This window comes from Phoenix dactylifera, unplaced genomic scaffold (genome assembly GCF_009389715.1).
Source record: "Phoenix dactylifera cultivar Barhee BC4 unplaced genomic scaffold, palm_55x_up_171113_PBpolish2nd_filt_p 000392F, whole genome shotgun sequence".
Lineage (NCBI taxonomy): Eukaryota > Viridiplantae > Streptophyta > Magnoliopsida > Arecales > Arecaceae > Phoenix > Phoenix dactylifera.
This window is the reverse complement of record NW_024067838.1, coordinates 187,103-214,489: the sequence shown is the minus strand read 5'-3', so window position 1 is coordinate 214,489 and position 27,387 is coordinate 187,103. Positions and strand designations below refer to the sequence as shown.

At 41.5% G+C, this 27,387-nt stretch overlaps 1 protein-coding gene across 1 annotated transcript; it reads right to left on the bottom strand.

Annotated features, from left to right (window-relative positions):
• Positions 1-11,479: 11,479 nt before the first annotated feature.
• On the bottom strand, positions 11,480-24,941 carry LOC103702804 (transcription initiation factor IIF subunit beta-like). The gene is made up of 6 exons (XM_008785371.4): positions 24,465-24,941; positions 17,854-17,962; positions 13,821-13,951; positions 13,648-13,722; positions 12,931-13,080; positions 11,480-12,301 (listed from the first exon to the last, which is right to left on the bottom strand). Exons 1-6 carry the CDS (start codon positions 24,681-24,683, stop codon positions 12,182-12,184), a joined length of 804 nt encoding a protein of 267 aa, XP_008783593.1. The 5' UTR covers positions 24,684-24,941; the 3' UTR covers positions 11,480-12,181.
• Between the last annotated feature and the right edge of the window lie 2,446 nt (positions 24,942-27,387).

Here is a 27,387-nt window from a genome sequence, read left to right as displayed (position 1 = left end):
TGAGACCCTGCAAAATAGTACGATTTGTTACCTCGGTTTCTCCGTTCGTCTGAGGGTGCGCGACCGAGGTGAAGCGATGGTCAATGCCAAGCTCGGAGCAGAACTCTCTGAAGTGGATGTTGTCGAACTGGCGACCGTTGTCAGAGATAAGGATGCGGGGAAGCCCGAATCTGCAGATAATGGACTTCCAGACGAAATCCCGCATCTTCTGCTCGGTGACCCGGGCGAGGGGCTCGGCTTCTACCCACTTTGTGAAGTAGTCGATGGAGACGACCAGAAACTTCTTTTGCCCGGTGGCAAGTGGAAATGGCCCAAGGATGTCAATTCCCCACTGGGCAAAAGGCCAATGGGAGCTGATAGAAGTCAAAGGAGCCGAGGGCCGGCGCTGAACATTGGCGTTCCTTTGGCACCGGTCACATCTTTGGACGAAGTCCATAGCATCCTTCTGGAGTGTCGGCCAATAGTATCCTTGGCGTAGATTTTGTGGGCCAATGCTCGTCCTCCCAGATGATTTCCACAGATCCCTTCATGGACTTCGCGCATGGCGTAATCAGCCTCCGTTGGGCGGAGGCATCTGAGGAGGGGAGAAGTGAAGGATCTCCGGTAGAGCTTTCCCTCGTATAGTACGTACCGGGTGGCGAGGCGCTTGATTCGGCGAGCCTCTTGTTCATCAGTGGGGAGGACTTCGTCTTGCAGATAGCTGATGAGTTCGTCCATCCAGCTTGGCTCGAACTCAGTGCAGAGGGTCTGCTCGGGCTTGTCTGTGCTGGGCTTTTGGAGATATTCCAGTACTGCCTCTTTGGGAAGCTCGCTCATGCGAGAGGACGCCAGCTTTGATAGCTGGTCGGCCCTGAGATTCTCCGACCTGGCAACATGTTGAATGTGAAAAGAGTCCAAGGTCGAGGCGAGATCCCGTACCTTCTGAAGATACTTCTGCATGGTCGGGTCTCTGGCTTCGAAGTCGCCCACAATTTGGTTGACGACGAGCTGAGAATCACTGAAGGCCTTCAAGTCCTTCACTCCTAGCTCCTTGGCTAGCTTGAGCCCGGCGACGAGCGCTTCATACTCCGTCATGTTATTGGAAGCAGGAAACTCGAGGCGTAAGGCTTGCTCGGCGACCACCCCCTCTGGGCTGGTGAGGATGAGCCCTGCTCTGCTACCCCCCGAGTTTGAAGAGCCATCGACATGCAGAGTCCATGTCAAACTCGGGGTCTGCTCCACCGGTGGCTCAGGTTCGGGTTCGACCTCATCCGGTATGGTGCACTCGACTATGAAGTCTGCGAGTGCTTGTGCTTTGATCGCCGGTCTAGGCCGGTACTCAATGTCGAATTCCCCGAGCTCAATGGCCCATTTGGTGATCCGACCGGCACGATCTGATCTCTGCAGGATCTGCTTGACCGGCTGGTCGGTCAGCACAGCCACTGTATGAGCTTGGAAGTAGGGTCGGAGCCTCCGAGCCGAGATGACCAAAGCATAGGCAGTCTTCTCAAGCTTGAGTATCGGGTCTCGGCGTCCCTCAAGACCCGGCTGGTGTAGTATACTGGCTTTTGGAGTTTGCCCTCCTCTCGGACCAGGACCGAGCTTACTGCTACAGGGGAGACAGCTAGATACAAGTAGAGGAGCTCACCCTGTTGAGGTTTTATGAGCAGGGGAGGGGAAGCCAGGAGATGCTTTAGTTCTTCAAAAGATTGCTGGCACTCGTTCGACCACAAAAAGTTCTTCGACTTCTTGAGGGCTGCAAAGAATGGAAGGCAGCGCTCGGCCGAGCGGAAGATGAATCTCCCGAGGGCTGCGACTCGGCCTGTGAGCCGTTGTACCTCCTTGACCGTCCTGGGAGGCGTCATCTCTTGGAGGGCTCGGATCTTCTCTGGATTGGCCTCAATTCCTCGTTGTGTAATGATGAAGCCGAGGAATTTGCCGGAGGTGACCCCGAATGCACATTTAGCTGGATTGAGCTTCATCTGGTACTTTCGGAGTGTGGAGAATGCTTCATTGAGGTCGGCTATGTGGTCTTGCGCCACCTTGCTTTTCACCAGCATGTCATCCACGTAGACCTCCATGTTTCGGCCTATTTGGTCTTTGAAGATTCGGCTGACCAGCCTTTGATAAGTTGCCCCGGCATTTTTCAAGCCGAATGGCATTACCTTGTAGCAGTAGGTTCCCCCATCGGTGATGAAGGCTGTCTTTTCCTCATCTTCTGGCGCCATGCGGATCTGGTTGTATCCGGAAAAGGCGTCCATGAATGCCAGCAGCTCGTGACCCGAGGTGGAGTCCACGAGCTGGTCGATGCTGGGGAGTGGAAAGCTGTCCTTCGGGCAGGCTTTATTCAGGTCGGTGTAGTCCACGCACATACGCCACTTCCCGCTGGCTTTCTTGACGAGGACCACATTGGCGAGCCATTCCGGGTAGGATATCTCCCGGATGAAGCCGGCTTCAAGGAGCTTGCCGACCTCCTCGGCTGCTGCTCGTTGTCGTTCAGGGGCGGCGCCTCGCTTCTTTTGTCGCACGGGCTTGTAGGTCGGCTTCACCTGAAGCCGGTGGACCATGACCTCCGGATCTATCCCCGGCATGTCTGCAGGCGACCATGCGAAGACATCCATAGTCCCGTAGGAAGTTGACGAGGCGACTCCTCTCGTGTTCGCCAAGGCCATAGCCGACTTGCACGGTTAGCTCGGGAAAGTTCTCTCGTAAGGGAACTTGAATTAACAACTCACCAGGCTCTACCCGCTCTTTCTGGGGGTTGACCCGTGCCTCCATAACTTCAGTTGAGGGCTGGTCAGTTGTTGGGGCAGGCACCTCGGCTGGTCGTCTTGCCTCGTGGGTCGCTAGGTAGCATCGCCTTGCCACCATTTGGTCCCCTCGAACTTCACCGATTCCCTGGCTGGTGGGGAATCGCATCAGCAGGTGGTGAGTCGAGACCACTGCTCGGAGGGCGTTGAGTCCTGGCCTTCCGAGGATGGCGTTGTAAACCGAGGGCAGGCGTATTACAAGGAAGCTCATACCCACGGTACTTTCACGAGGGGCGAGCCCGGCTGTGACCAGAAGGTCGATCTCGCCCTCCACTGGGACTGAATTCCCAGTGAATCCAACTAACGGAGCATTCATCCTCCGTAGTTGCTCTTTTGTCATCCCCATTTTACAATAAGCACCAAAATACAAAACATTCGCCGAGCTTCCATTATCAACCAGGATGCGTTTTACATCAAATTTATTTATGATCATGGAGATGACCACGGCATCATCATGGGGAGTTTCGACTCCCTCTAGATCATCATCTGAGAAGGAGACGGCTTCAGAGGTGCGCGGGCGCTTCGAGGAGGCTTCTTCCCCTGAGGCTTCCCCAGCCGAGGTCCCGCCTCGGATAGTGTTGATGACGCCGGCGATGGGCCTGTTGGCATTTGAACCTTCAGGCTGTGCTGCTCCTTCGGCGGGCTTCTTCCCTTCACGCCGGCCTTGCACAAACCGATCGAGCACCCCTCGGCGGATGAGTGCTTCGATCTCATTTCGGAGCTGGAAACACTCCTCGGTATCATGGTCGTGATCCCGGTGGAAACGGCAATACTTCCGGAGATCACGCCGGATTCTGGTGTCTGGCTTCGAAGGTGGGAGCCAGATGCAATCCCGACTCTCAATCTCCATGAGGATTTCAGCCCGAGGAGCGTTAAGGGGAGTGTATCTTTCATACCTCCCTTCGGGCGTGCGGGCCCGCTGTGGGAACCTCTGCTGTGGTGGTCCCCTCAACCGGGGTGGACTCTTCGGGCGGGGCGGATTCTTAGCTCGTCGCGGAGATAAGCTTCTGGGCTGGCCGCGCTCCTCGCGGCGTCTCTTCTTGGGGTTCTGCTCGACCCCGCCCCGCCTAACGGCCACGATTTCCTCAGCCTTGGCGTACTTCCGCGCCCGGGCGAACATCTCGGTGAGGTCCGCAGGAAAATTCTTCTCAATCGAGAAGAGGAATCTGTAAGACCGGGCTCCAGTCTTCAACGCCGACATGGCGATTGACTGGTCAAGCTCCCGGACCTCCCATGTTGCGGCGGTGAACTGATCCAAATACTCTTTGAAGGACTCTCCCTCCTTCTGCTTAATGTCCAGGAGGGAGTCTGACGTCCGTCGCTGGGGCTGGCTGGCGGCGAAGTTGCCAGCAAATTGTCTGCCGAGCTGCTCAAAGGATAAGACAGCACTCGGCTTCAGCCCGGCAAACCACAGTCGGGCTGGTCCTCGGAGTGTCGCCGGAAAAGCTTTGCACATCATGGCCTCCGAGGCTCCTTGTAGGGCCATTAAGACCCGGTAACTCTCCAGGTGGTCAAGGGGATCAGCCTTGCCGTTGTAAGGCTCCACCTGGGGCATTTTGAACCGTAGTGGAACCGGTTCATCTTCAATCTCCGGGGAGAAGGGCGACTTCGTATTGAACTCGAAGTCGCCGTCACGTCCTGATTTCCTCCCGTGGAGTGCCTGGATTTGGCATTCCAGCTTCTCGACCTTCTTGTCGAGTTCGCCATTCTGGAGGATCGCTGCAGCGGTTCGTTCGAGCGCAGGTTGCCCTGGAACCGACTCAGCTTCTGAAGGCTGTGGCCAGCCTCCGTGGCCCCTGGCTGGGTGCTCTCTCCAGAGGGAGGCCTGGACTTGGGAGTCCTGACCTCGAAGGGGAAGTCCGCTTGTAGGGGGCTCCGATTGAACTGGAGCCGGAGGAGGCGGTGCCGTTGGGATGCCCCTGGGCTGCAGGCTTTGGACAGCGGTAGCCAGGGCCTGCACCTGTTGCACCAGGGCATCAAACTGCTCCGGCCGAACTTGATGAACTGGCTCAGCCGGGTGGTGAGTTTCGGACGGAATGCTCAGGGCTGGGTGGAGGACGTCGAGAGGCGTTGGAAGCCCCTTTGCTTCTTAGCTTCATGGCAGCGAACTCGGGGCCCTTCCTCTAGCGCCAACTGTTGCTGGAAATTGGACCCGGGGGCCGCCGCGAAGCCGGGGAAGGAGGAGCTCCGCCGCGGGGAGGGCGGACGGCGGTGCGCCGGCCGGCGGCGTCCTCCTGGAGGCTGTGGAGAGTGGGGTGAGCGACGAAGAGGGCGTCCTGTCCTGTCCTGCAAAAAGAAGCCGGTGGCCGGGCTCCCCGGCGCCGGCCCTCCGATGCTTAAGTCAGAGGGGGGCAATATGTGGAGAGAGCAAGCAAGAGATATGTGGAGAAGATGAAGAGAATATTAAGCTCAATTGTGTCTGTGCTGTTTCTTTTTCTCTTCCGGTCCGAGTCCGGGCCGGTCCCCCTCCCTTTTCTCCCAGGTTTCCTTTTATAGAAGGATTTTTGTTACCTGGGAGGTGACAGGAGGTTTGTCCTGTTTTGTAATAATTGGGCACGATTTGGCCCATTAATGGCGTAGTGGAGAATAAGGCCGAATCGGACCGGAGTCAGGGAGTTGTCACGGTCGATCGGACCTGTTGGAGTGGTTGAACCGCCGGCCGTGGTGGGCCTGGGGTCCGTGGATGGTAAGTGCATTTATTACCGAGTGAACCGGCGGTCAGGGAGAGCCATACGCTCTGATGGTTCAGTGATCCGGAGATCGTCTTGGGCCGTGTTCATTAAATGACTGAGTGCATCGGAGACTTGAGGGGGTCTCATGCATTAATGGCAGGTCGTGCCAAATACCTGCGGAGATCTTATGCCTTGATGGCTTGGAGATAGTGGCAGGTCGTAGTGGAGTCGCGTGTATAGCCGCCAGACCTTTCGAGAAGGTTAGGCAAGGCATCGGCTCGGCAGGGGTGCCGAGCCGAGCTGGTCGCCCAGAGGGGCGCCCTGTGGCGGGGTTGCTTCTAGTACTTCTGCTCGGGGCTCTTTGGGCGAGCGTCTTGCGCTCTTTGGTTGGTTTTCTGGTCGGCGCTTTCTGGTCGATTCTTTCTAGCCGAGCATCCCTACTTGGTCATTTTGGTTGGGCGCCTCTTCTTGGCGCTCTCTCTGGTCGGCGCTCTCTAGCCGAGCACCCTGCTGGTCGGCATTCTTCGGTCGAGCGCCTTTCCGGTCGGCGCTCTTTGGCCGAGCGCCTTTCGCTCTTTGGCCGAGCGCCTCCGTGGCGGTATGACTTGGGGTTTTCCCCCAACAAGAGCATTATTAGTGTTGTTAGCATTACTGATTTACTGCTAAGCAGTGAAGGCAGCAAACATAAAACTTCTCAAGGTCCCATATCGTCAGCATTTCTTGGTTATTAATTAGTCTCTGTTTTGATTTTGGATACAGCTTTGTTATCTATCAAGTAAAATTAGATTATGTTTAATTAAGCTAAAAAAATTTAAGCTTCATACAATAAAGCACATTCTATTTGAAACATGGGAAATCAAATCGCTCTTGTAAATTGGATGAGGCTAAGCTCCCACTTTAGCCGTATGTTGTATGTGATCAATGCAAATCACATGTCACAGCCTATAACCTCACTCAAGAAAGCTAGTCGGAAGTTATTATTTGGGTTCCTTGATCAGTACCCAAGATCTATCCAGCGAATAACCGATGTGAAAATAAACACATGCCTATACAGATCTTCACACACTTCCTCCATTTAAGCCCTAACGTTCTTGTTAGGTTAAGGACCATGATCGATTCATAGTCAGCCTCAAAGAACCCGTACTGCATTGTCCCCTAATCCACATGAGCTATAGGCCGACTTCGCTCTGATATCATTTGTAACAACCCAAGACCTCATCCAAAATGGCTAGCCAGAATGTATTTTTTGAATTTTTTGGTCCTATATAAGTATCCAAAATCTCCTCAATGAATAATCGATATGAAACTAAACACACGCACTCATGGGTCCCCACATCACTTCCTTAAATTGCTTAAGAATTCAAATTGAATCTTGCTATATTCCTTCCTCTCACATCCAATTGAATGCATCATAAATTGCTTTGCACAAGGCTTCCATTCTTATCACATGAAAATATCTATACTAGAAGCACTCATAAAACTAAAGAAAAACATATGAAAGAGAGAGAAACAATACGCGTTCGATATTGGACATTTGCCTGCATGCTTTTCAGAACAATTTTTCATTCTCAGCATAGAAAACTTTTGCCATTTTATCGTCAGGATTTCGTAGAAATTTTAATGCCTCTTTCCAATCCCCTACCAAAGGCCTCGTCCTCCATTCTGCATGGGGCACATGATCCCAATGATGGGAGAAATTATTAGATGGACCAGGTCTAGTAGATCAGTCTAATAGTCACTCGCAGTACCCTATCTAATATTGATGTAGGGATTAGAATTCATCTTGTTATCCACCGTAAAGGTGCCCTAAGATTCGGACAAGCGACTTGGTCCATCTAATAATTTCTCCAATGATGGTGTAAGCACTCATTTGGAGGATGGCTTTACCTTGATGCAGTTCATTGTCCTACCATAACAATTAACAAGCATCTAAACTGATATTGCCAGCATTGATGAGCAATAAGATTGAAGTCCTCACTTCGTGAGACATACCAAGATCAGCGGGGTTCAATTGTCTATCTTAGAAAGCAACTAATCACCAAACTTTTGGGCATAGCTTGAGCCAGCTAGATACGGCCGTCATGCCATGCCATGACACTAAATTAAAGATGAAAGTTGGGTTGCATTGTCAAGAAACAACATATCTTGATTCATGTGAGTCCCATCTTGCCTGCCAATTAATTGGATTCTCATACATTAAATTCGAATGCTGGTTGCTACTATGATGAGACATAACTACATGCCTACATGCCTCATCAAGGCATGTTACATGGTTCCATCATATGCAGTTTAAGAACTCTTATCATGTATAATCCATATAATCACATGATTCGGGTAAAACAAAATATCCTCGCTTTGCAATGAACCCTATACAATGCCGGATGGCCAAGCATCGAGTGGGGTGTAATTGAGCATCTAGCCATGCTCTTTTTCGTATGTACTACTTCAAATCGCACGAATATTATTGCACATGAATACTCCTTTATTATTATTTTTTGTGTGTTTTTAAGCACACATCTCACAAGCAATATCATTCAATCGAAAGTTCTAATGCAAGCATCAGTTTGTGGGGAGCATATACGAGCAAAATGTTTATACTGAGACAAGTACTAGAAAGCCAATCAACTACAAAATACCTTTCTCGAGTGCATGAAAAGAGATGATACCATGTTCCAAGTAGAGAATAGATATACTTATCAGCGTGCATCCATGAAAATTTTTAAGTAAGAGGAGCAAACCTACTACCAAGACATTAGTCAAGTAAATATTTAACAATGATCTAAACAAACTCATTAATAGAACTGGATTTGGACCACCAAGCTAGAATTAGAGTTTGAATTCCAAGCAAAATATTTAACAATGATCTAAACAAACTCATTAATGGAAGGTGACTTATCTCCTCGTATGCTTTGTTGGTTTTTGATTTCTTGTGGATGCTGCCACAAATAAAAAAAATCATATCTTGCACCATGCGCACCACATCATCAGTATACAATATGAGCACACTGAAATGAGGTGCACAGAACTGCAATCTAAGATGAGCTTATAATGAATGGAGTCTATATAAACTAGGATACATAATTAGGATGGTGCACTGCGATGTGGTATATGTAGTATAGGATATAATTTCTTCTTTAGATAGGCTAGACTTAGAATGGCCATGGAGCCATGGGGGAAAAGAGAATGGAAGTGAGATCATGCACAACATCATGTGGAACTCCGAGGTCTCCTTCCCGTCTCTTATCTCTCTGTATATATTGTCTTCCTTCGTCGTTTCTTTCATTATTTTATACTGTGGCAGGTCTTGTGTAAACTATAAACAAGTCTTTCTTGCACTTTTTCCCCAGGAATATTATATATGGCGTGGGGGCGATCTTTGACAGCCAGCGAACTTTGACAGCCACTTTTTCCTTTTTCTTATAAAAAAACATATCCTTAGGGAAAAAATAAAAAATTATTGAGTCTGGTTGTCCCAAGAATCTAACACACCTAATCTAGATCCTCTCTCTGGTTGAACTGCTGACCTCTAAAATAATAAGCATTATTCATTGCTCTTATTAAAAAGAATCTTCTTTTGACTTTGTGTTCTTGTGTGACTACGTTAATGAACTTGAAAACATCTGTTCAGTTTCATTTCCGGCGTAATTACTGGATGGTGGGAATTGGACATGGTTAATCATACTAAGAGGCATGACTTTTGTTTTTTTTGTCCCTGCTTCTGTTTAAAAAATAAAGTTGAAATCGTTTAAACGGTAGCATTACAATTATTTTTTTCCTCCAAGAGCATTAGAATTCTCCCCGTTTGACTAACCATGGTCTGTGATGGCCATAAGCCAGCAAAACATGCATCTCTTCCACTAATTTGCCTGGTTTGCAACTTGCTTGACTGGCCTGCTCTCTTGTGCATAGAAGTGCAACCCATCCAACTAATAGGGATGCTCTAATTTTATATATCCTTTTGGATTCCATGGGATTCACCATGTTGCAATAGCAATCTTTACTACAAGTTAAAATATTGATCCTCTCTCATAATTTTTGTCTCTATGACCAATAATTTTTCTAAATTTCCATTAGTTTTTTTTTTCTTTTGTCTCTCATAACTTTCTAAATTTTCTAAATTTCCTAGATTTCCATTAGTTAATGGTATATGTGATCAATGGGTCAAGTTAGATGGACCCTCAGTGAGATAAGAGACCTGGAGTAAATTGCCTCACCCCAAACGTTCCGTGTAACAATTGTTTCCTTTTTGGTGCAAATTTGGCACATTGCGTAAATTAACAATCTGAATCGTAGCAAATTCTTCAAGTTTAGCTACCGGGCAAAGACTTACTGATACGTGCAAATTCCAGACCCCGGACCTCACATAATATGGCATTAGCAAGTGATTTTAAATGGAAAAAAATTATGTCACCAACTTATGCCAATTGAAGCCCACCATGTAGTCAAACTGTATGAAACTTGCATGACTTAAAGAATTGAATTTTTTCTTATTGAAATATTTTTTTAAAAAAATTGATGTTTGGATATATGATGCTTGGAAAAATAATTTTTGTATGTTTGGTTGATCATAAAAAAGTAGTGTATTCGAAAGTGGCTTATATTTAGTTGAGCATCTACTTTTTTGAAAAAAAGTTTGTCTAAAATACCTGTTATGCCATGAATAGACTGAGTATTTGAGCCCCTCTCTTCCAATAGTGTAGCCAACCAACAAATAAAGGCTTTAGCTCGATCGAAACTCTAGTCATTAAAGGCAAGTCATTAAGCTTAACCGGTTCTATCTAAAAGCTTAAGGATACTTTTAGGAGGGGAAAAAAAAAGTTACCCTAATTTCTAACCAATGGAAAAGTATTTTTTTCATGTTCCACATAGGTTTTTCTTTCCTACGAAATAGGAAAATCTTAATCATGTAGGAAAGTTACTTTTCTATCTATCTTCTTGAAACACTTCAATTAAATATGTGGCAATTCTCCATTTTTCCATCAACCATACTTTTCTCGCTCTTCTTTCCGTGAATTAAATGAGTTCAAAATACCAAAGATCCTAGGTATGTCCCATTCGGGGGAAGACTTTTCAATTGCCCCCCTACTTCTTCAGTGTTTTCTACAAATATGAGAAAGAAATTCTTTGTTGTTTTAGGATGTTACTTATGCCATCACAATAATCATAGTACGCTATACTGGCCCAAACTGAATGATAAGGAGCGCACCGTATCGTATCAGTTCAATATCGATATCTAGTACGAATGGCGAACCAACACTCGATATGCCGAAAATAGTGCTAGTATGGCATTGGCCATAGACGGTTATAATCTTATTACGTATTTTTATTTGAGTATAAATTTTCAAAAGCCCAATGACAGCCCATGGCCATTGTTGGATCCACCAAACATTTGACATTGGGTCTTCCTAGTCTCTGGCATGTGAAGCGTACACCATGTGAGACTCCGAGTTCCGTTTGCCCTACGCTTCATCGCTGACTCCTTGACCTCCTTACTTTATTTCCTTGTCGTGAAGCGAATCCGTCCACCGGTCTCTATAAGCAGCCGGTACGGAAGCGGTGGAAATCGTTACAGAGCACATTATTATATAACTATTATGTTTGAATAAAGTAGAGGAGGAATACAAACTGTGCATTCTCTCTGTAGATACTCTTCTTTTACATGTGTGCTTGTGTTCAACGATCAAAACGACTTGATTATAAGAAAAAAGAATAAGAAATAAAATAACAGCTTTCAATCTCAAATCAATATTATATTTAAGGTAACAGGATGAGTACGTATAGTACGGCGCCTTCCACTAATTGCATGCTGATTCCAACGAAGAGTTTGCTCATACTCCAATTCCAATTCCAGTAAAAGGAGCTGACCTCTAATTGAGTTGCTGACCCTTGTTTAAAAACCTTCACAACCACTTCAATTTATGAGCAAGTCGATCTATTTCTCTAGATAAGATGAATTTATGCAGCATGTCAATGTTCAAAGAACCTTTGAAATTTTCAAATCTATCAGAAGGTGATTGATAATATAGTATTGGTGATGAAAATAGAAATGTGCCCACATGCACACACATACATGCAAAAGAAGAAAAAAAAAAAGCCTCATCGGACCAAATAGGGAATTAATTCAGAAGTACAAGCAACACCAATATACGACCAAATAGACAACTATTCTTAGATATAAATCAGGACTCTCATTGGACAAAATGGAGAACTAATTCTTGAGCCGTATTTTTGTTTCACATCTCTAAAAACAAAAGAGATTCTTCTCCCTGCAATAAAATACCTCTAAAGCCTGACTTCAAAGTTTTGTCATGACTACGATGGCAAAATTCAATTCGACATTGTAATTTCAAAGAAAAAGGTTCAAGCACATGACCGTTTTTGGATCCACTAAACTTCCAGTCGTTTTCTGTAGCCGTCCAATCATAGAAACTTAATAAAATCACACTATCAGCAATGTCTTTGCATCAATCAACAATGGTTGCACCAAGTGGGGGATCTGTTGTAACTGATAAAGGAAACACAGTACATCTGTCTGCAGAGTGATTACGACAGCACTTGAATTTGTATGGTGAAAAGTTGAAATTAACCAATTTCTTTTGCAGCAGATATTGTTTCAAGCAGAAATCACTGGTCATCATATGCGAGGTTCTTGAGGAAAAAGGTTTTTCATCTTTGAGCATCATGGTTCACACAAGCATTCTGGAAGCAACAAAATGGATCTTATGCAGTATCCACTTCCTCGGTGGATTTCTTGTATTCTGGCTTAAGTTCATGGGTCCCTTGATTTGGTCCTCTCTTGTTGTAAACACAGAGATCACTTAGTATCTCTTTCAAGAATTGCTGCAGAGAGAAATAACAGTCACAAAACTATGTGAAAAGGCTGGTCTCATGGAAACACATATATACAAGCATCCCAAATTTAAAAAGTTGAAATCAGCTTGCCGTTCATCGTTATACAAGCCAATGCATGAAAAAAAAATATTTACAATTTGCAGAAGATAGTCACCAATCAAGGTGATTATTACTCAGCAAGTTCACAATAGGAACAAAGGGTCATATCATTATTCATGTGTTTCTTAAAATTTGAAATGTACTAACCGAACAAGCAAAAAAAGTGATTGCCAAAAGTTATGACAAATTAACCTTATAAAGATCAAAGTGTTTGATCATCAGCTACTAAAATAATGATCTGATGTGTGAAGGTCCTAACTCGGCTAAAGGAAATATCAGCATTTCCTACTTATTTGAGATATATGTCCCATCTTTTGTGTCAAGAGTGTTTTTTTTTTCTTTTTTTGGCGGAACATCACTAATAAACTAAAACAGCTAGATTGATACATTTTTCAAGGCTCATCACAGAGTAAATCCAAATACTGCCCAGCTATATTTCATATAAAGGTGAGGAATTCAGCTGGTAAACTTTCATCTCTATTACACAAAAAGGTTGAATATCGAGTCCAAGAATATACCTCAGGTTGATCTGTCTCTTGTACCAACTGTTTCAATGCCCAATTTGGCTGCCTTTCAAAGAGTTTAAAGATAATGTTCTCCAGTTCCCGACGGTCTCTACGTGTTCGTTTCACATCAGATCCTTTTGTTGGTGTTGCCTTCTTCTTGTCCTGGTACAAACAATACAAATAAATAAACAAACAAATAAAATATGGAACACCTTTCATGGAAGTGGACATAATTGGGATCCAAGTTTACAAGATGCAATACGAAGTCTTCAAATCGGAGTTACAAGCACAAAATACCAAGGCAAACCACATATGAGCTTATATATACATATACAAGTATATGCGATCTATATGTTTGCCTTTCAGGTAAGACAGGAGAAACAAATTTCTGATCTGGAGACAAGTTATTGAGAGAGGATCCAGAATAAATATCACGTCAGACTGGAAACCGGGTCAGTTGCCAAGGTCTGGAAAAACTAATAACTGCTGCAACTGACCAGGTTACTACAAAACAGCTCTGCGCATCGAACCTGGCCTGACATAACCTGAGCAATACTTATCTCAGGACTAATGTGCCAATATCTAGGCAGTTTATGTCTAGTCCAGTGTGTTTCATATATAAAACCAGTTATGATAAGATTCACATCATGTCACACCACAGAATATCCTCTCACCAATCTAAAATTAGTATATAAATGAGAGGTAAAATTTTCGAAAATATTATTATACCTTTGAACCAGATGGAACCAAGCCAACCATACCAGGCATAGGCCTCATAAGTACTCCGTGATCATTGTCAATTACCTAATCCAGTAAATTTTTAAACAAATCAGGACAGTCTAAGAAAATGCAAGTTTTAAAGGGAACCCATAAAAAGCAAAATATAGTATTAAGATATAAACCTGCACTTGTCTAGTTTTTATCATAGCTTTGTTGGTCCTTTCACGGCACAGTTTACCATACTCCCCAAAGTTTTCACTATGAGGTTCCATGTCAAATTTATGTTCCACCTTTCCTTCCAACGAAAATTTCCCTACGACAAATAACAGTTTACTTTCAAAGTGATTATATCACCGAGGTCTCAGCAAAAGGAACAAACATATAAAAGTGAAATCATATAACAAGTATAATGAGGAGAGATAGTATAAGTTTCGTTAGTATTGTCAGAATTGTGTCTATCGCACTGTTATACATTTCCATCCATAGTTCTACAATTTGGTACACCAGCAATAGAAAGCAACTGCATGACACGATCCCATGAAGACGAAAAATGAACTGACATGTTCAAGTAATACAGGGATAACAACATTCAAATGTTCTAAGAATAAAGAGTTAATTTTGAATTGACTAGCACTAACATAATAAGATTTGTCTAATTACCTTTTGTTTCAACAAGAAAGTGAGAAACAGAGGAACCAGAAAATAACATAGTCAATTGCTTTCCATATATCATCGCTGCAAGTATCCCATGTTCATTTTATCTCAGTTTGGAAAATTTGTTAGACAGCAGGCCCCTAAAGTATTCCTCACAGCAAAAGTTAGGCGACCTGTTCTATAGTCGTGTTTTCTCGAGCCATATTTTTCTATATCTGTTTTTTTGCTCAAGCTCGGCAGTATATTATCACTTGTTTTCTCATCTTATAATCCATATTTTTCTGCCTCCAGAAGTTTTTTTGGGCAGCAAATATATAGGTAACTGCTTTCTTCCTCTGAGGCTTTATATAAGATCCATACTACTAAAAAGCTACACATGCTATCAAAGCAGTCTTAAGTCAATCACAATATGTTCGTATATACATATCTACATATATATCTTTGCTCAAGACTGGCTAAATGAGAATTTCTGTGCTATTTTTCCACCTAAGTGTATGATATTTACAAAATATATTCCTTTACGGAAATAACTCTTGGGCGCACCAAGGGGACCATGTAAAGAGGAAAAATATTGATGCAATTATAAAGTTGGTTCACTTATATTCATAAGTCTGCTAGCAAGCTTCGGCTGGTTCTAGGTAAAGACCAGGCTGAGGGGCAAAAGAGCTGCAAGCCTATGTAAAGAACAATCTTTTGACCCAAGCCCGACCTGAAGCCTTGTATCACAACATGATAAGTTTCAAAGAATTTGGACCATTCATTGACATGGATGACCGAGTATCCTAAAACTCTTACCCCAACCCAAACCATACTGCTCTAGCCTCTCACAACCTCATCCTCCCAATTCCCTTCCCATATGCTCTCCCCTCTTCCTCATTACCCCCTACACGGAACCTCCCCACCTATTAACTCCATCTACTGGTCATAGTCAAGTCCGCTCACCTTGGTTCCAGCCCCAAGGCCCCCGTCTCCTTCCTCTCCCTTCCACCACCCCACAACCCACTCCACATTTTTACTCCACTTCTCCCCCTATGTGTATCGACACTTCCCCTTTCCTCAAATCCACCTATGCCTACGCATGCAATTCGCTTGACCTCTCATCTAATGTCAACCCACGTTTGACACCCACCCACATCAGCACACCTTTAGCCCTTCCTCTCCATGATCCACAGCCCCAACCCCCTCCCTACACCTTGATCCCTAGCGAACCCCACTTCCCTCGTGCCCATTTCTGCTCGCCCATCTCTCCCTTCCCCTCCCAAGCTACCATCATTGCCAGCAACATCACACAGTTACTCTTCCTAATCCACGTACAACCATCCTCTTCTGACCAAGGCTAACAGATTGTAAGCCAAAAATGACCTTGAGCTTAAGTATTATTTTTGGATTCAAGCCAAGCATAAGCTCAGAAAGGCAAGTTCGCTTGCTGAACCTAGATGTTCTACCTATGCATGCAGCTCCCTTGACATTCTCCTCATCCAATGTCAACCCACCATTGACTCCCACCCACACTAGCCCACCTTTAGCCCTCCTCTACACCATCCGCAGCCCCAAACTCCTCAATACACCCCAATTCCTGGTGAACCCCCTTCCCTCCTAGTGCCCATTTTTCCTCACCCATCTCTTCCTTCCCTCCTAAGTTACCATCACTGCTATCAACATTACTTTGCCACTCTTCCTCACCCATATACCACCATCCTCTTCCAACCAGGGTTAGTAGAATGTGGGCCAAAGATGGCCTTGAGCTTAAGCATTATTTTTGGATTCAAGCCAAGCATAAGCTTTGGTATGTAAGTTTGCTACCTGAACCTAGAGGCTTTCAGATGTGTAATATACAAATATACATACACATAGATTTGTAATATACATGCATGCATACATATATACATACATAATATCGTGCAATATACATACATAAATACATGCATACATACATATCCATGTACATACATTCTCTGTACCCTTCTATTACTAAAGTTTATTTCCTTAGCAATTTTTTTAAAAGAAAATCATATACCTATGTTCAATAGATAAGCATCTTGATGTGCATTATATCTCATCAAACATCCATTTGAAATAAGGACCTAAAGTTGTATACCTATTACATCAATAAAACTAAATAACAAAATTTATCTACAATGGGTTCATACAAGTTGACCATTTATTGGGTCATTGGTATCTCACCATACATACATGCATATACACATACATGTATGTATGTATATAAATATGTACATATGCATGTATACTCTCTGCACCCTCCAATTACTAAAGTTTTTTCCTTAGCATTTCTTTTTAAAAAGTCCTATATTAAGTTCAATAGATAAGCATCTTAATGTCAACATACCTCATCGAATATGCATTTGAAGTAAGGAAATAAAGTCGTATTACATCAATAAAAATGAATAACAAAATTTATCTGCAATGGGCTTATACAAGTTAAAAATTTGTAGGGTTATTAGTCTCACTTCTATTCCACCCAAAGAAAGTGAAGTAAAATAGAGAAGTCGAATAATGAAGATTTGCAGTTTTTACATGGATGTGGAACGAGGTGAAGTTACAGATCAACTCAAATAGTCAAATGTGATACCTAAAACACTCCAATGTAAGAAATTTTGTGATTTTTTCTCTAAAATCCAAACCCTACACCTAGGAGATTGGTCACCAAAAGTTATGTCCCTCTGATAGGATATTACCCTCGTACACATGATACAGAAATACTGCAGAAGGCAAGAGTATTTTTGCTGATAAACTTGGAAAGACTATATTCCAAGATTGAAAATGTGCAAGCACTCAAGACTCTTTTTTCCCATTTTGGGCGCAAGCCCTTATGCTTGCCAACAACGAAGAATCTTTTCATATGGAATGCACTCTCAAGTATTGTGCTTGACAATTTGTTCATACTGTTCTTGTTTCTATGATAATTAACCAACAACCATGGTTAGTGGTCGTGGTTTCACAGCTCTCCTAAACTTGTTTGACAGCCCACTTGATAAAATGATAAGCTATATATCCAGCCATATATCCAGGGGGCAGATTCACTCGATTAATTGTATTAGCGTTGCAGATTTTGTAACCTGAAACTATTTAGCTTTCAGTTATTTTGAGCTAAATCAAGCCGCACACGAGCAAGCTAAGCTAGCTAGTGTTTGAATATAAACAGACTATAGAAACTGGCAATGCACTTGGATAAAACAACTACGTTCAGTGAAAAAATGCAATTCAACTCCCAGAAAGCATCATGGGTGACATCTCCGATATTGTGTTAGCAGACTAACATCACATGAAATGTTATGTATTCTCAAATGGGACAACTGACTATGTGACATGTGCCAAATGTTTAGTATAATATACAAGAGATTGGCTAAATATGCCAATATATACTACAACATAGTCTTGAGCTGAATAGAGAATAATATATGATGATTTCTGAAGGCATAAGAAATGCCACTGAAAGGAAACATTTCAATTATTTAAAGAGCCCCTAGGTCATAAGAAAACAAACTGATATTTGTCATAAATATACAGCCAACAAATGCATAATTAGCATTGTATCCTTACCTTGGTTGGATTCAGAAACAACACACATTGGAACAAAATCTTTAAACATATTCAGGGAGTAACTCTTGGGTGTATTGCTTGAGTCATTTTGAGCCATTTCCATCTTGAACTGTCAACAAAATGATAAAAAAAAATCTATTAGAAAAGAATAGTAAAGAGTGACTGAGATGTAAAATATCTGTTAAGATTGACAAAACCAACTAAAAAGTATTGAGCACATGCATGGTGTAAAAAATTATCAAGAGTTCATGTGCTTTTGATACAAATAACTATATCTTTTTAAAGCTTCAATATCAAACTTAGGATCAAATAGGTAGTCACTTAAAACAAGATATTATGTCTTGCTACCGCGACCCATATTGTTATGGTGCGACACAAAATGCCCTTATACTGACACATGGTAAAGGTGCTAAGTCGGAATAGTACCTATACCATGTGTAGGTACAGTATTGTATCGAGCTCCTATGCCATACGGGTTCCCTACCAATATGATACACCTATTATAGATCAATATGGCCCGGTATATAAAACCTTGATTTTAACATTTAAGCAGTCATGTCTGGCAAGTACTGAAATTATAATATGTAAGTATACAAAAGTGATCTAGATATTGATAGGAAAAGATCACCATAGCAGAATATATAATGTCATACAAGCAAAGAAGATAAATTGGCTCACCAGCAACTTTGAGCATTTCATCTAAAGATCAACGTATAACAAATTTTTATTGATTCTATACATCTATAAGCACAAAGTCTGCTGAATAAGTTGAGTGCCATGAATGTGCCACTGAATTTTATGCAGTATACGTCAACATCTCTGGTATGTTGCTTCACTCCATCAATCCTGTATAAAGTAGCAATAACATGTACCACAATAATATAGTAAAAATTCCATAATAATCCATATCACATTCTCAAGTGTAGTAGTTTTCATTATCTTGGAGAATTCCAGAACAGATATGACGTTAGTCAGTTAGAATAGACATCAGAGCATGTTGCAGCAGTATGACTTCTTGTGCATAGTCATAAAATCACAACATTTTTCCAAATATATACGTGATTCCTTTTATTGGCAGAATGGTTCAGAGAATTATTCTATAGTAACTGAACTCCTATCAACATAATTTTGTAATTAATGAATCTCACAGTTCTACCATAAAATTTTGAGTTTTCGATAACTGAAGCTACTTACTCTTTAAGTTCTCTCCTCTTTTTTTTTTCGCCCGCGGGGGGGGGGGGGGGTGGGGGGGTATTTGTTGCTTACACAACTGTTGTTTTTTCATGCCCCTGTATATGAAATAACTAATATTCCCCATTTAAGAAGTTTATCTGGTTTTGGAATCTTATGAGTCCCTTCTGAGCTTCTGATGAATATACCACATAAGGCTAATCTTTTTAGAAAATGTTCAGAAAGGCTGCAGTGACAAATAACTGCATAGGTAAAAAAGGGGATGACTACAATGGTTCAAGCAGCATCATGCCCTTTAAAAGCATATTATTCATTGCATCTATAGCTAAGTAGCAGTTATTGGGTGGTGTTTGGTGGGAGCATGAGGAAAATAGGAATAAAGTTATGCCATGTGGCATAGCACTGCCAAATATTTATGCCAGATTCCTTTAGATTGTCAAAATTATTAGAATAAGCTGAAAATGGAGTAATCTGCCAATATTTGAAATGACAAAACTACCCTTGACATGTTATAGTATATTTTATATAGTAAAATTAATATTTTGAATATAAATTAATATTAAAGAAAATATTGCATATAATATAATAATAGTGTTATGGCATCTTATATATGATAATATCCATATTTGCTGTTATAATGAAAGAGGCAGCTCAATGCGCATGGCTTCCGCCATTGCAAGATTTAGAGAGGGTCAAATCTATGCAGCTTTACCCCTACGTGCAAAAAAGCTATTTCCATATTTTAAACTCATGACATCTAGGTCACAATAGAGCAACCTTACTATCATCATGTCAAAGCTCATCCGCATTTCCAATATAATATCAATACTTAAGAATAAGCTTTATATTAAAGAATATGATATAAATATAAATTATATAGTGATATTTTGTATTATAATATCAATATTTTAACTACTATATTAATATCAAATACAATTATATATTAAAATAAAATTGTTATTTTTTTACTACTATGGTAAGCAGATGATATTATAACATACTACTAATTTTGTATAATGATTATATCAGAATATCAGTAATAAAGAACTATCATAATTAATATTATTTTATTTTATTATTAAAATTTTAATCTCCCATTAACAATATTAATAATTATCAAAACATATCATGATATGTTAGGATATTATAATGTAATATTAATATTATTTTACTATTTTACTATGGTACCAAAAGAACAATAATATTTTATGCTCGCAATACTATATATAATATGATTGATAATATATAACTGATAATTAATATAATTTTAATATCACTCTATATTATCATATTATACTATATTATATTATATATTTATAAATCATGCTATGTTATAAAAATTGTTAATACTATTATTATTAATAATTATATGGCTATAATAAAGTTAAGCAATTGATATTTTACAATACTACTATAATAGTAATATTATATAATACAATATTTGGTATTATCAAAAATATTACTATAATAATAGCATATTAATTACAATTTTTATTTAATATTAATATCATATTATTATACAAATAATATTACATCTCTCTCTAAAAATACTAATACAATATATTATATTATAATCATAATATTGATTGTCATTATATAATTTATATAGTATAATTAACAATATATAAGATTAAAATCAAGGGTATGATCTAAAAGGGTGGCATGAAGGGTGGGCATAAAGCTCTCCAAGATAGACATCGAATAGAATATGCCCAAAACATGGGCACAAGATGGTTTGGTATAGCCTATTCGAAGTCTATGCCCATTTTGCAAATGGTGTTTCGCCCCTATTCTAGCTCTTTAGATTCCCTCTCTCTGGCTTTAGCTATTTTATAAATTTAATTCTCAACTTTTCTTGGACCCAATTATTGTATAAATTATATATGCTAAATATTTAGCCTTACTTCCTTGTATTTTTGCATCTTTTTTAGCTTTCTTGTGTCTTACAAAATCCTAGCCATTATCTGTTTTTTAACCATTGTTTCAAAGTGAATTCATTTTATTCTAATTGTCTCTTATATCTTATTATTCCACTACAAAGTCTCTTTATTTGTATATCTTCTTCCTTCTAACTCTCCAAGAACATCTTTATCTACCATTTTAATACAATTGACCATTTGGTCCCATACTTTAGTCTCAATTTCTCTCCTTTAATGATTTATTCTTAAAAGATATAATATTTTATCCTTTTAAATTTCAACATCTTACCTTTGAACATTTATCAATTTCTTTTTTTCTTCTTACACTTAGTACATAATTTAAGTAGCCTATGATGTGTAGTTAAATTCTCTCCTAGTATCACCTCACAATCCTTACATATTCAACTTCCTCTTCTCTTTGTGAAGAAGTAATCTTTTTGTGACAAATTTAATCCACTATTAAAGATTACTAAATGTATTGCAAACAAAAATATTGAATCTCTCTTCTTTAAATGTGTTTGCAATTGCTAGGTCATAAGCTATTGCAAACTCAAGAATTGAATCTCCCATTAAGTTTCTATCTCCAAAACCAAATTCTCCATGTAAGCTCTCATATACGATATTGCTCTTCCCTTCAGTCCCATTTTAAGTCACCGGATATAAGTGTCATTTCTCCTTCAGGAATAATTTACATCAATTCATCCATTTCTTTTCAAAATTGTTACTTAAGCCTCTCCTCTAAACCTACTTGTAGTGCATAAGCACCAACTAGATTGATAATCTCCTCGTCTGAAACTAATTTAACAGCTATTAATCTCCTTATCTACATAATCCTACGTAGATCCTGAAAATTTTAAGCTAATAAGAGTTCATAGACTACTATTCAGCTTGAATCCATGAACATGCACAGATTATGTTTAAATGTCGCAGTTGACTATGATAGACATAATTGATACCCCACAAAATCTGAGAAGTATGACAAGATATTGTCACTGACACAAGTTGTCAAACAATCATTATGCCACCAGCCTTTTCTTTATTACACGATGCTTGCAAAGTTAATTACTCTTTGGTTTGCTAGGCAATTTAAGTAGCTTTTTGTTGACGAAGATTTCTAAATCTTCTACAAAGATAGAAAAGCAAGCACATGCTTAATTGGTAGGAAGGTAACCCTTAAAAGCTTTTCAAATTGTCCCCTCTCTATGATCATTTATTCAATACTTTCTCACATTTTCCAAGTACCCAACCACAAAATAGATGCACAGCTACATTGTCTTGAACAAGGTCTGCTGTGCCGGTACAGGTACCGTATCAATTGCCCGACAGTACAAGTCGGTACGGGCCCGCACCATGCTGTGCCAGGCGATGGTGTAGCAGAGGTCGTCAAAGACTGGCGCTGGTGCAAGTGGCGAGGCCGCAGCCGGACCCCTGTTTGGTCCAGCAGAGGTCGTCGAAGGCCGATGATGGTGCAGGTGGCAAAGGCCGCAACCGGACCCCTGTTTCGAACCACACAAGAGTCTGGCCGCAACCTCTGCCACCTGCACCAGCCTCCGACGGCCTCCCTCCCTCTCCCTCTCCCTCTCCCTCGCTCTCTTTTCTTCTCTTTCCTTTTTCTCCTCCTCCGGCAATGACGTTTCGATTTTTTTACCGGAACCGTCCCATTCTACCGCCGGTGCGGCTCAGGACGTCCCGAACCGAGCAATTCGAGACGATTCTGCCGACCTTGGTCCTGAAGTAACTTCATTCACCTTCATATGATAAGTATCACAACCAAAATCACCATTAAATATTCCAATCTAAGTTTAATTTTTCACATAACAATGGTTTAAATTTGCTGATAAACAAACCATCCCATACATGAGGCTGTCTATCATCCTACTAGATTTACCTTCGAGGACAATAAATAGAGAAACACACTAAGCAATCCAATACTTTGTCCGAGACATGGTTCGTTGTACCAGTGTTGGGTACCATACTAGTACCAGACTAGTATGGTATGGTGCATCTGGTACAATACAATATAGCTCCCATACCGACATGAGGTCAAGAGATTCTTTTTTCGTACCCAACCATGTTATAGCCCGAAACTCGATAGCATGATTCTGTATAACATGAAACTGGGCGAAACCGGCTGTTTTCAGTTTTGGTACCCTACTAAACCGCTGTACCATAGCAGTACCTTACTCTTATGGTGCATCCGCTATGGGATAATACGGCCAATACCACAAGTCTAGGTTTGAGACAATTAATTCCCCAATTTGGTCCTCTCAACTAGTTATTTGATCATTACTATGCTCCTATTATAGTTCTATTTGTTTTGTCTATTGCTAAACTACTAGATCTCTAAACCTCTAGAATCCAATTCATGTGGTGCATCCGAGGGACATCACTAAGATCGAAACTCACCAAGTTACCAATATGTGTTAACAACTCTCCAACCAACAATCTATATGAACAAAATTGGAGGAGTCGAACAAGGACAAAGGAGCCGCAAAGGAAAAGAGAGTTCCAAAGCAATATCATTAGCACAATATTAACGTATGCCTATGCTTACCTATTGCAAAAGACTGAACTATTCCATAATCAATCCAGGCCACCCATATAAGGCTTTAAAAAATCCTTTTAAGTTTTATGACACATTATATTTTTGGGTCCTATCATCAAAAGAAATCAAAAATTAACTCAAGAAAAGTCTACATCGAGCAATAAATAAAAAGCCATGCCCCACTGAGAACAATTTTGAACCACTAATTATAGAATCAAAGCCAAACTCATAAGTTGAATAGGAACTGTTGAAAATCAATGGCCACATTGTAGTACACAACTTCCCCTTAGTCTGGCATGCTATTGGCAACAAACTTGAAGGCAGGAGGCATATGATTCCTCCACAAGCTTTCCAAATTAGACCACAAGTAATTGCATCGACACCTATTGCACTGCCGACTAAACCTTCTTCCTCAACCTCCTTCATTTTCACTTCACTGTCTTTAGCCACCTGGAGTTCTAAATTCTCCCTTCACCATCCCCAAACCAAACAACAGCTTCCTGATTGTAATGAGTCCTATGCTTCCTGTAAATTCATGGAGGCAATTTCCGATAACAAATTCTACACTGCTAAAAATGGGCAACAAAACGCTCAAATTCACAACAGTACTGAAATCATGAATAAGAACCTAATCATAAAGACTTTGGTAAGCAAGCCTCTGCCCTTCAAGCATAAGTAACAGCATCTTTTTCCTTGGTAAGAGCAACAGCAATTTGGTTCAACTATTCCACCCATTAGTTTCCTTTTTTGAATTCTTTCAATCACCACCACCGATGATTGTAACCACGAATAGCAATACAACTAGCCTAATTTTTCAAATCAATTCTGCCACAATTTCTTCATCGGGATGCAACTAACCAAATTGCACGCAAGGAAGAAAAGAGAAAACAACAATTACTAAGAAGCGAGAGGAGTGCCCTGGATGCGTGGGGAAATAAAAAAGGAGAAGGGCTTACCTGGAGAGAGGAGGGCTCGTCGGGACGGAGAAGGTCGAGGGAGAGGACGACCTTGGAGACGACGGGGGGAGGGAGGCCGGCCTCGGAAGACGAGGCAGCCGCCGCCACGGCGGCGGACTGCCACGACCTCGACACCACCGGCGGGCACTTCATCAGCCAGACCGATCGATCCGCCCTCCCCGTCTCCAGCACGTTCCTCCCGTCGTCGTCCAGGGACATCTCGTCTCCTCCTCCTCCTCCTCTCTCTCTTTTTAGTCTCGCTCGCCCCAACCTCTCTCTTCTTGTTGCTGTTCTTCCGTTCTGTGTGGAGAGCCGAGAGAATCGAAGATTTGATGCGCTCTAATCGAACCCAATCGAATCTTGAAGGTTTTTTAGGGTTTTTCCCTTTCGCTGTGCCCAGAGGCGGAAGGCGGAGGAGGAAGGGGAGGGCAGGGAAACGCGACGCACGGCCTGACGGGCTGTCCGGAAGCTGTTTATAGGGGCAATGTGGTCGGTGGCTCATGAAAATTCGGGAAACGAATCGCCGAATAATTGATAAGGAAAACAATGCCGCATGTCATCTGCCATGTCACCGCTCACGTTCACCGACCCTGGTGGAAGTCGGTGAGTGGATAGGCGATTCACGGGACCCCGACCGTGTACTCCCATATCACCAATCTTAGACTGCCACATCGGATGGTTGAGTGGTGATGTGGAGAGTTGTCGGTTATATAATCCGCGTTCTGCACCAATCCCCGTCTGCTGTACTGGGCCGATGAGCCGAGCGATGATGTAATGGAAATAAGCAGCAATACTTGTCGAAAAATATATTGAAAATTAATGTAGGGCAATGAAGCATTCAAATCTTTCCATAATTTTTACAACTATATATATATATATAATCTCTTATGCATGCATAATGCTGGTATAAAAATGAATGTTTTCATCCTAACCCTTCGTAATCACCGTAGGCATCAAAAAAATTTCTAATTTGTTTTCTTTCTCCAGATTTGCTGGATTGCAGCTTAAGATGGATCGAGAAATTTAAAATATACGTAATATATTTTATTTTCATCATCCATAGATTTCAAGATACTTGCTTTTATTGCATCGTGCATTATAGATGAATTTTATCTATTTTTAACATTAGACCTAAACCTCCAAGAGTGCCTTGGAAGAATCATGTATCAAATTCTAGGAACAATCATTCATCTCTACACTCCTAAGTTCCTAACAGTTGCTTTTGTTCTGAGAAAGAATCCTGTATCAAATTCTAGGAACAAGAATTACAGCCATTTAATTTTTTGAGAAAAGATTGGGCTAGATATGATTTCTTTCATCGGGTATCCCAGCCATACATAATCTCTCTTATGCACCGTTCTCTTTTTTGGATGCTTGGACAGCTCATCCATGAAATTAATCTATGTATGGCTGAAAATTTATTACTTTCAAGTGGAGACATGGGATCAGAAGAGAGAGAGAGAGGGAGTTTTTTTTTTTTTGGTGCATAAAAGGAGGAGGGGAGAGGAAACTTCACCTGCGTAGCAACCTTCACTAGGCCCTATTCTACTAGAAAATATTCGATGCGGGTAGAAAATTTGCTCATACCCTCTCCGACCCGTGGATTACCTCACGTGTCCAGCACCACCTCAGTGCCAGCTGGACCAGAAGCGCTCCCACCGAGCGTGTCCATGCGAGGGGCATCCGGTCTCCACATTTAATCGACGCCCGTGCGTTTCGAACCTAAACTACTCTGGTGGAAACAAAGCCCCGTTCCAACTGTGCTACTACCTTCGTGGCAGAGAGAGTTTTACTATCCATACAAACTAGTACAACGTAAATTGCTTTGCAGTTTTTAGAGAAATTATAAGATTAGTGGATTCCGCTGATTGATTACTATTTTTTTTTTCTAACGGATGTATCATACAGAACGGATATAAATACAATCAAAAAAATCAAAAAATAATAAATCTCGAAGCATATCAGGCAACTTTCCCTCTCTAATTTAAAGAGTCAACAGAGTAGTTGGCCACATATGAAATCATCTGACCTGCTGTCTCATTGGTTTTTCTGTGCACATGTTTCGTGTAAAAAACTATCTCATCACATATCATAAAGAATTGATACTCGCCCATGTCGCCTTTATTTTGTTGGATCTCGGCAAAACAACTCTAGTCTGCAGAACCGCCAAGCACAACGAGCCTCATTTAGCCCAGCACGCCAGCACAATGTCCGTCGGCCACGAAGAATATTTCAAGATCCACTATATCAAATAAGGCAATCCATAATTGCATGTCATGTCATAATATATATATATATATATATATATATATATATATATATATATATATATATATATATATATATATATATATATATATATAGCATGCACGCAGCTCTCGGGCCGCACCTTGCATCACTTCATATAAATATGTTGACAAGGACCCCAATCATAAAATGAGACAACACTGCACCAAGATGGTGCCAAAGACAGGTAGCTAACGAATTTGGAACCTGTCGCAATGACAGGTAGCTAACGAATTTGGAACCTGTCGCAATGACAGGTAGCTAACGAATTTGGAAGCACTTCCATCCCCTGTGACCAAGCCCAGACCCTCGGGAGAAGTTACGCCACGAAGACCGTTGCCGAACATAGCGGTTATTACTATATATTATTTTAAACCAATATCTACTCTACGTCTCTTTAGTTCCAACTGTCTCTCGATTCTCGTCGCACTAGAACGCTTCCTGGCCTTCTTCTCCTCTTCTTTGGCCTTATCGATCCGTCGCTAATGGCGGCTCTCCAGGCTTGATTTCCGCGCAGTAGCGGTGGTATTGGATCCGAGAATTAGCTACGATAGAAGAAAGCTAAACAGAAAAAAAAAAAAAAAAGAGAGGAGGAGAGAGAGTAGGCGATTGGTCTTTTTAGTTTCGGGGAGGAAAT

Coding starts and splice junctions, on each gene's coding strand:
- LOC103702804 (XM_008785371.4), bottom strand. CDS start 24,683: ATGTCCCTGGACGACGACGGGAGGAACGTGCTGGAGACGGGGAGGGCG. Junction 17,963..24,464: donor ACGAGCCCTCCTCTCTCCAG/GTAAGCCCTTCT, acceptor TTTTGTTGACAG/TTCAAGATGGAAATGGCTCA. Junction 13,952..17,853: donor TGTTTCTGAATCCAACCAAG/GTAAGGATACAA, acceptor TATTTGTCGTAG/GGAAATTTTCGTTGGAAGGA.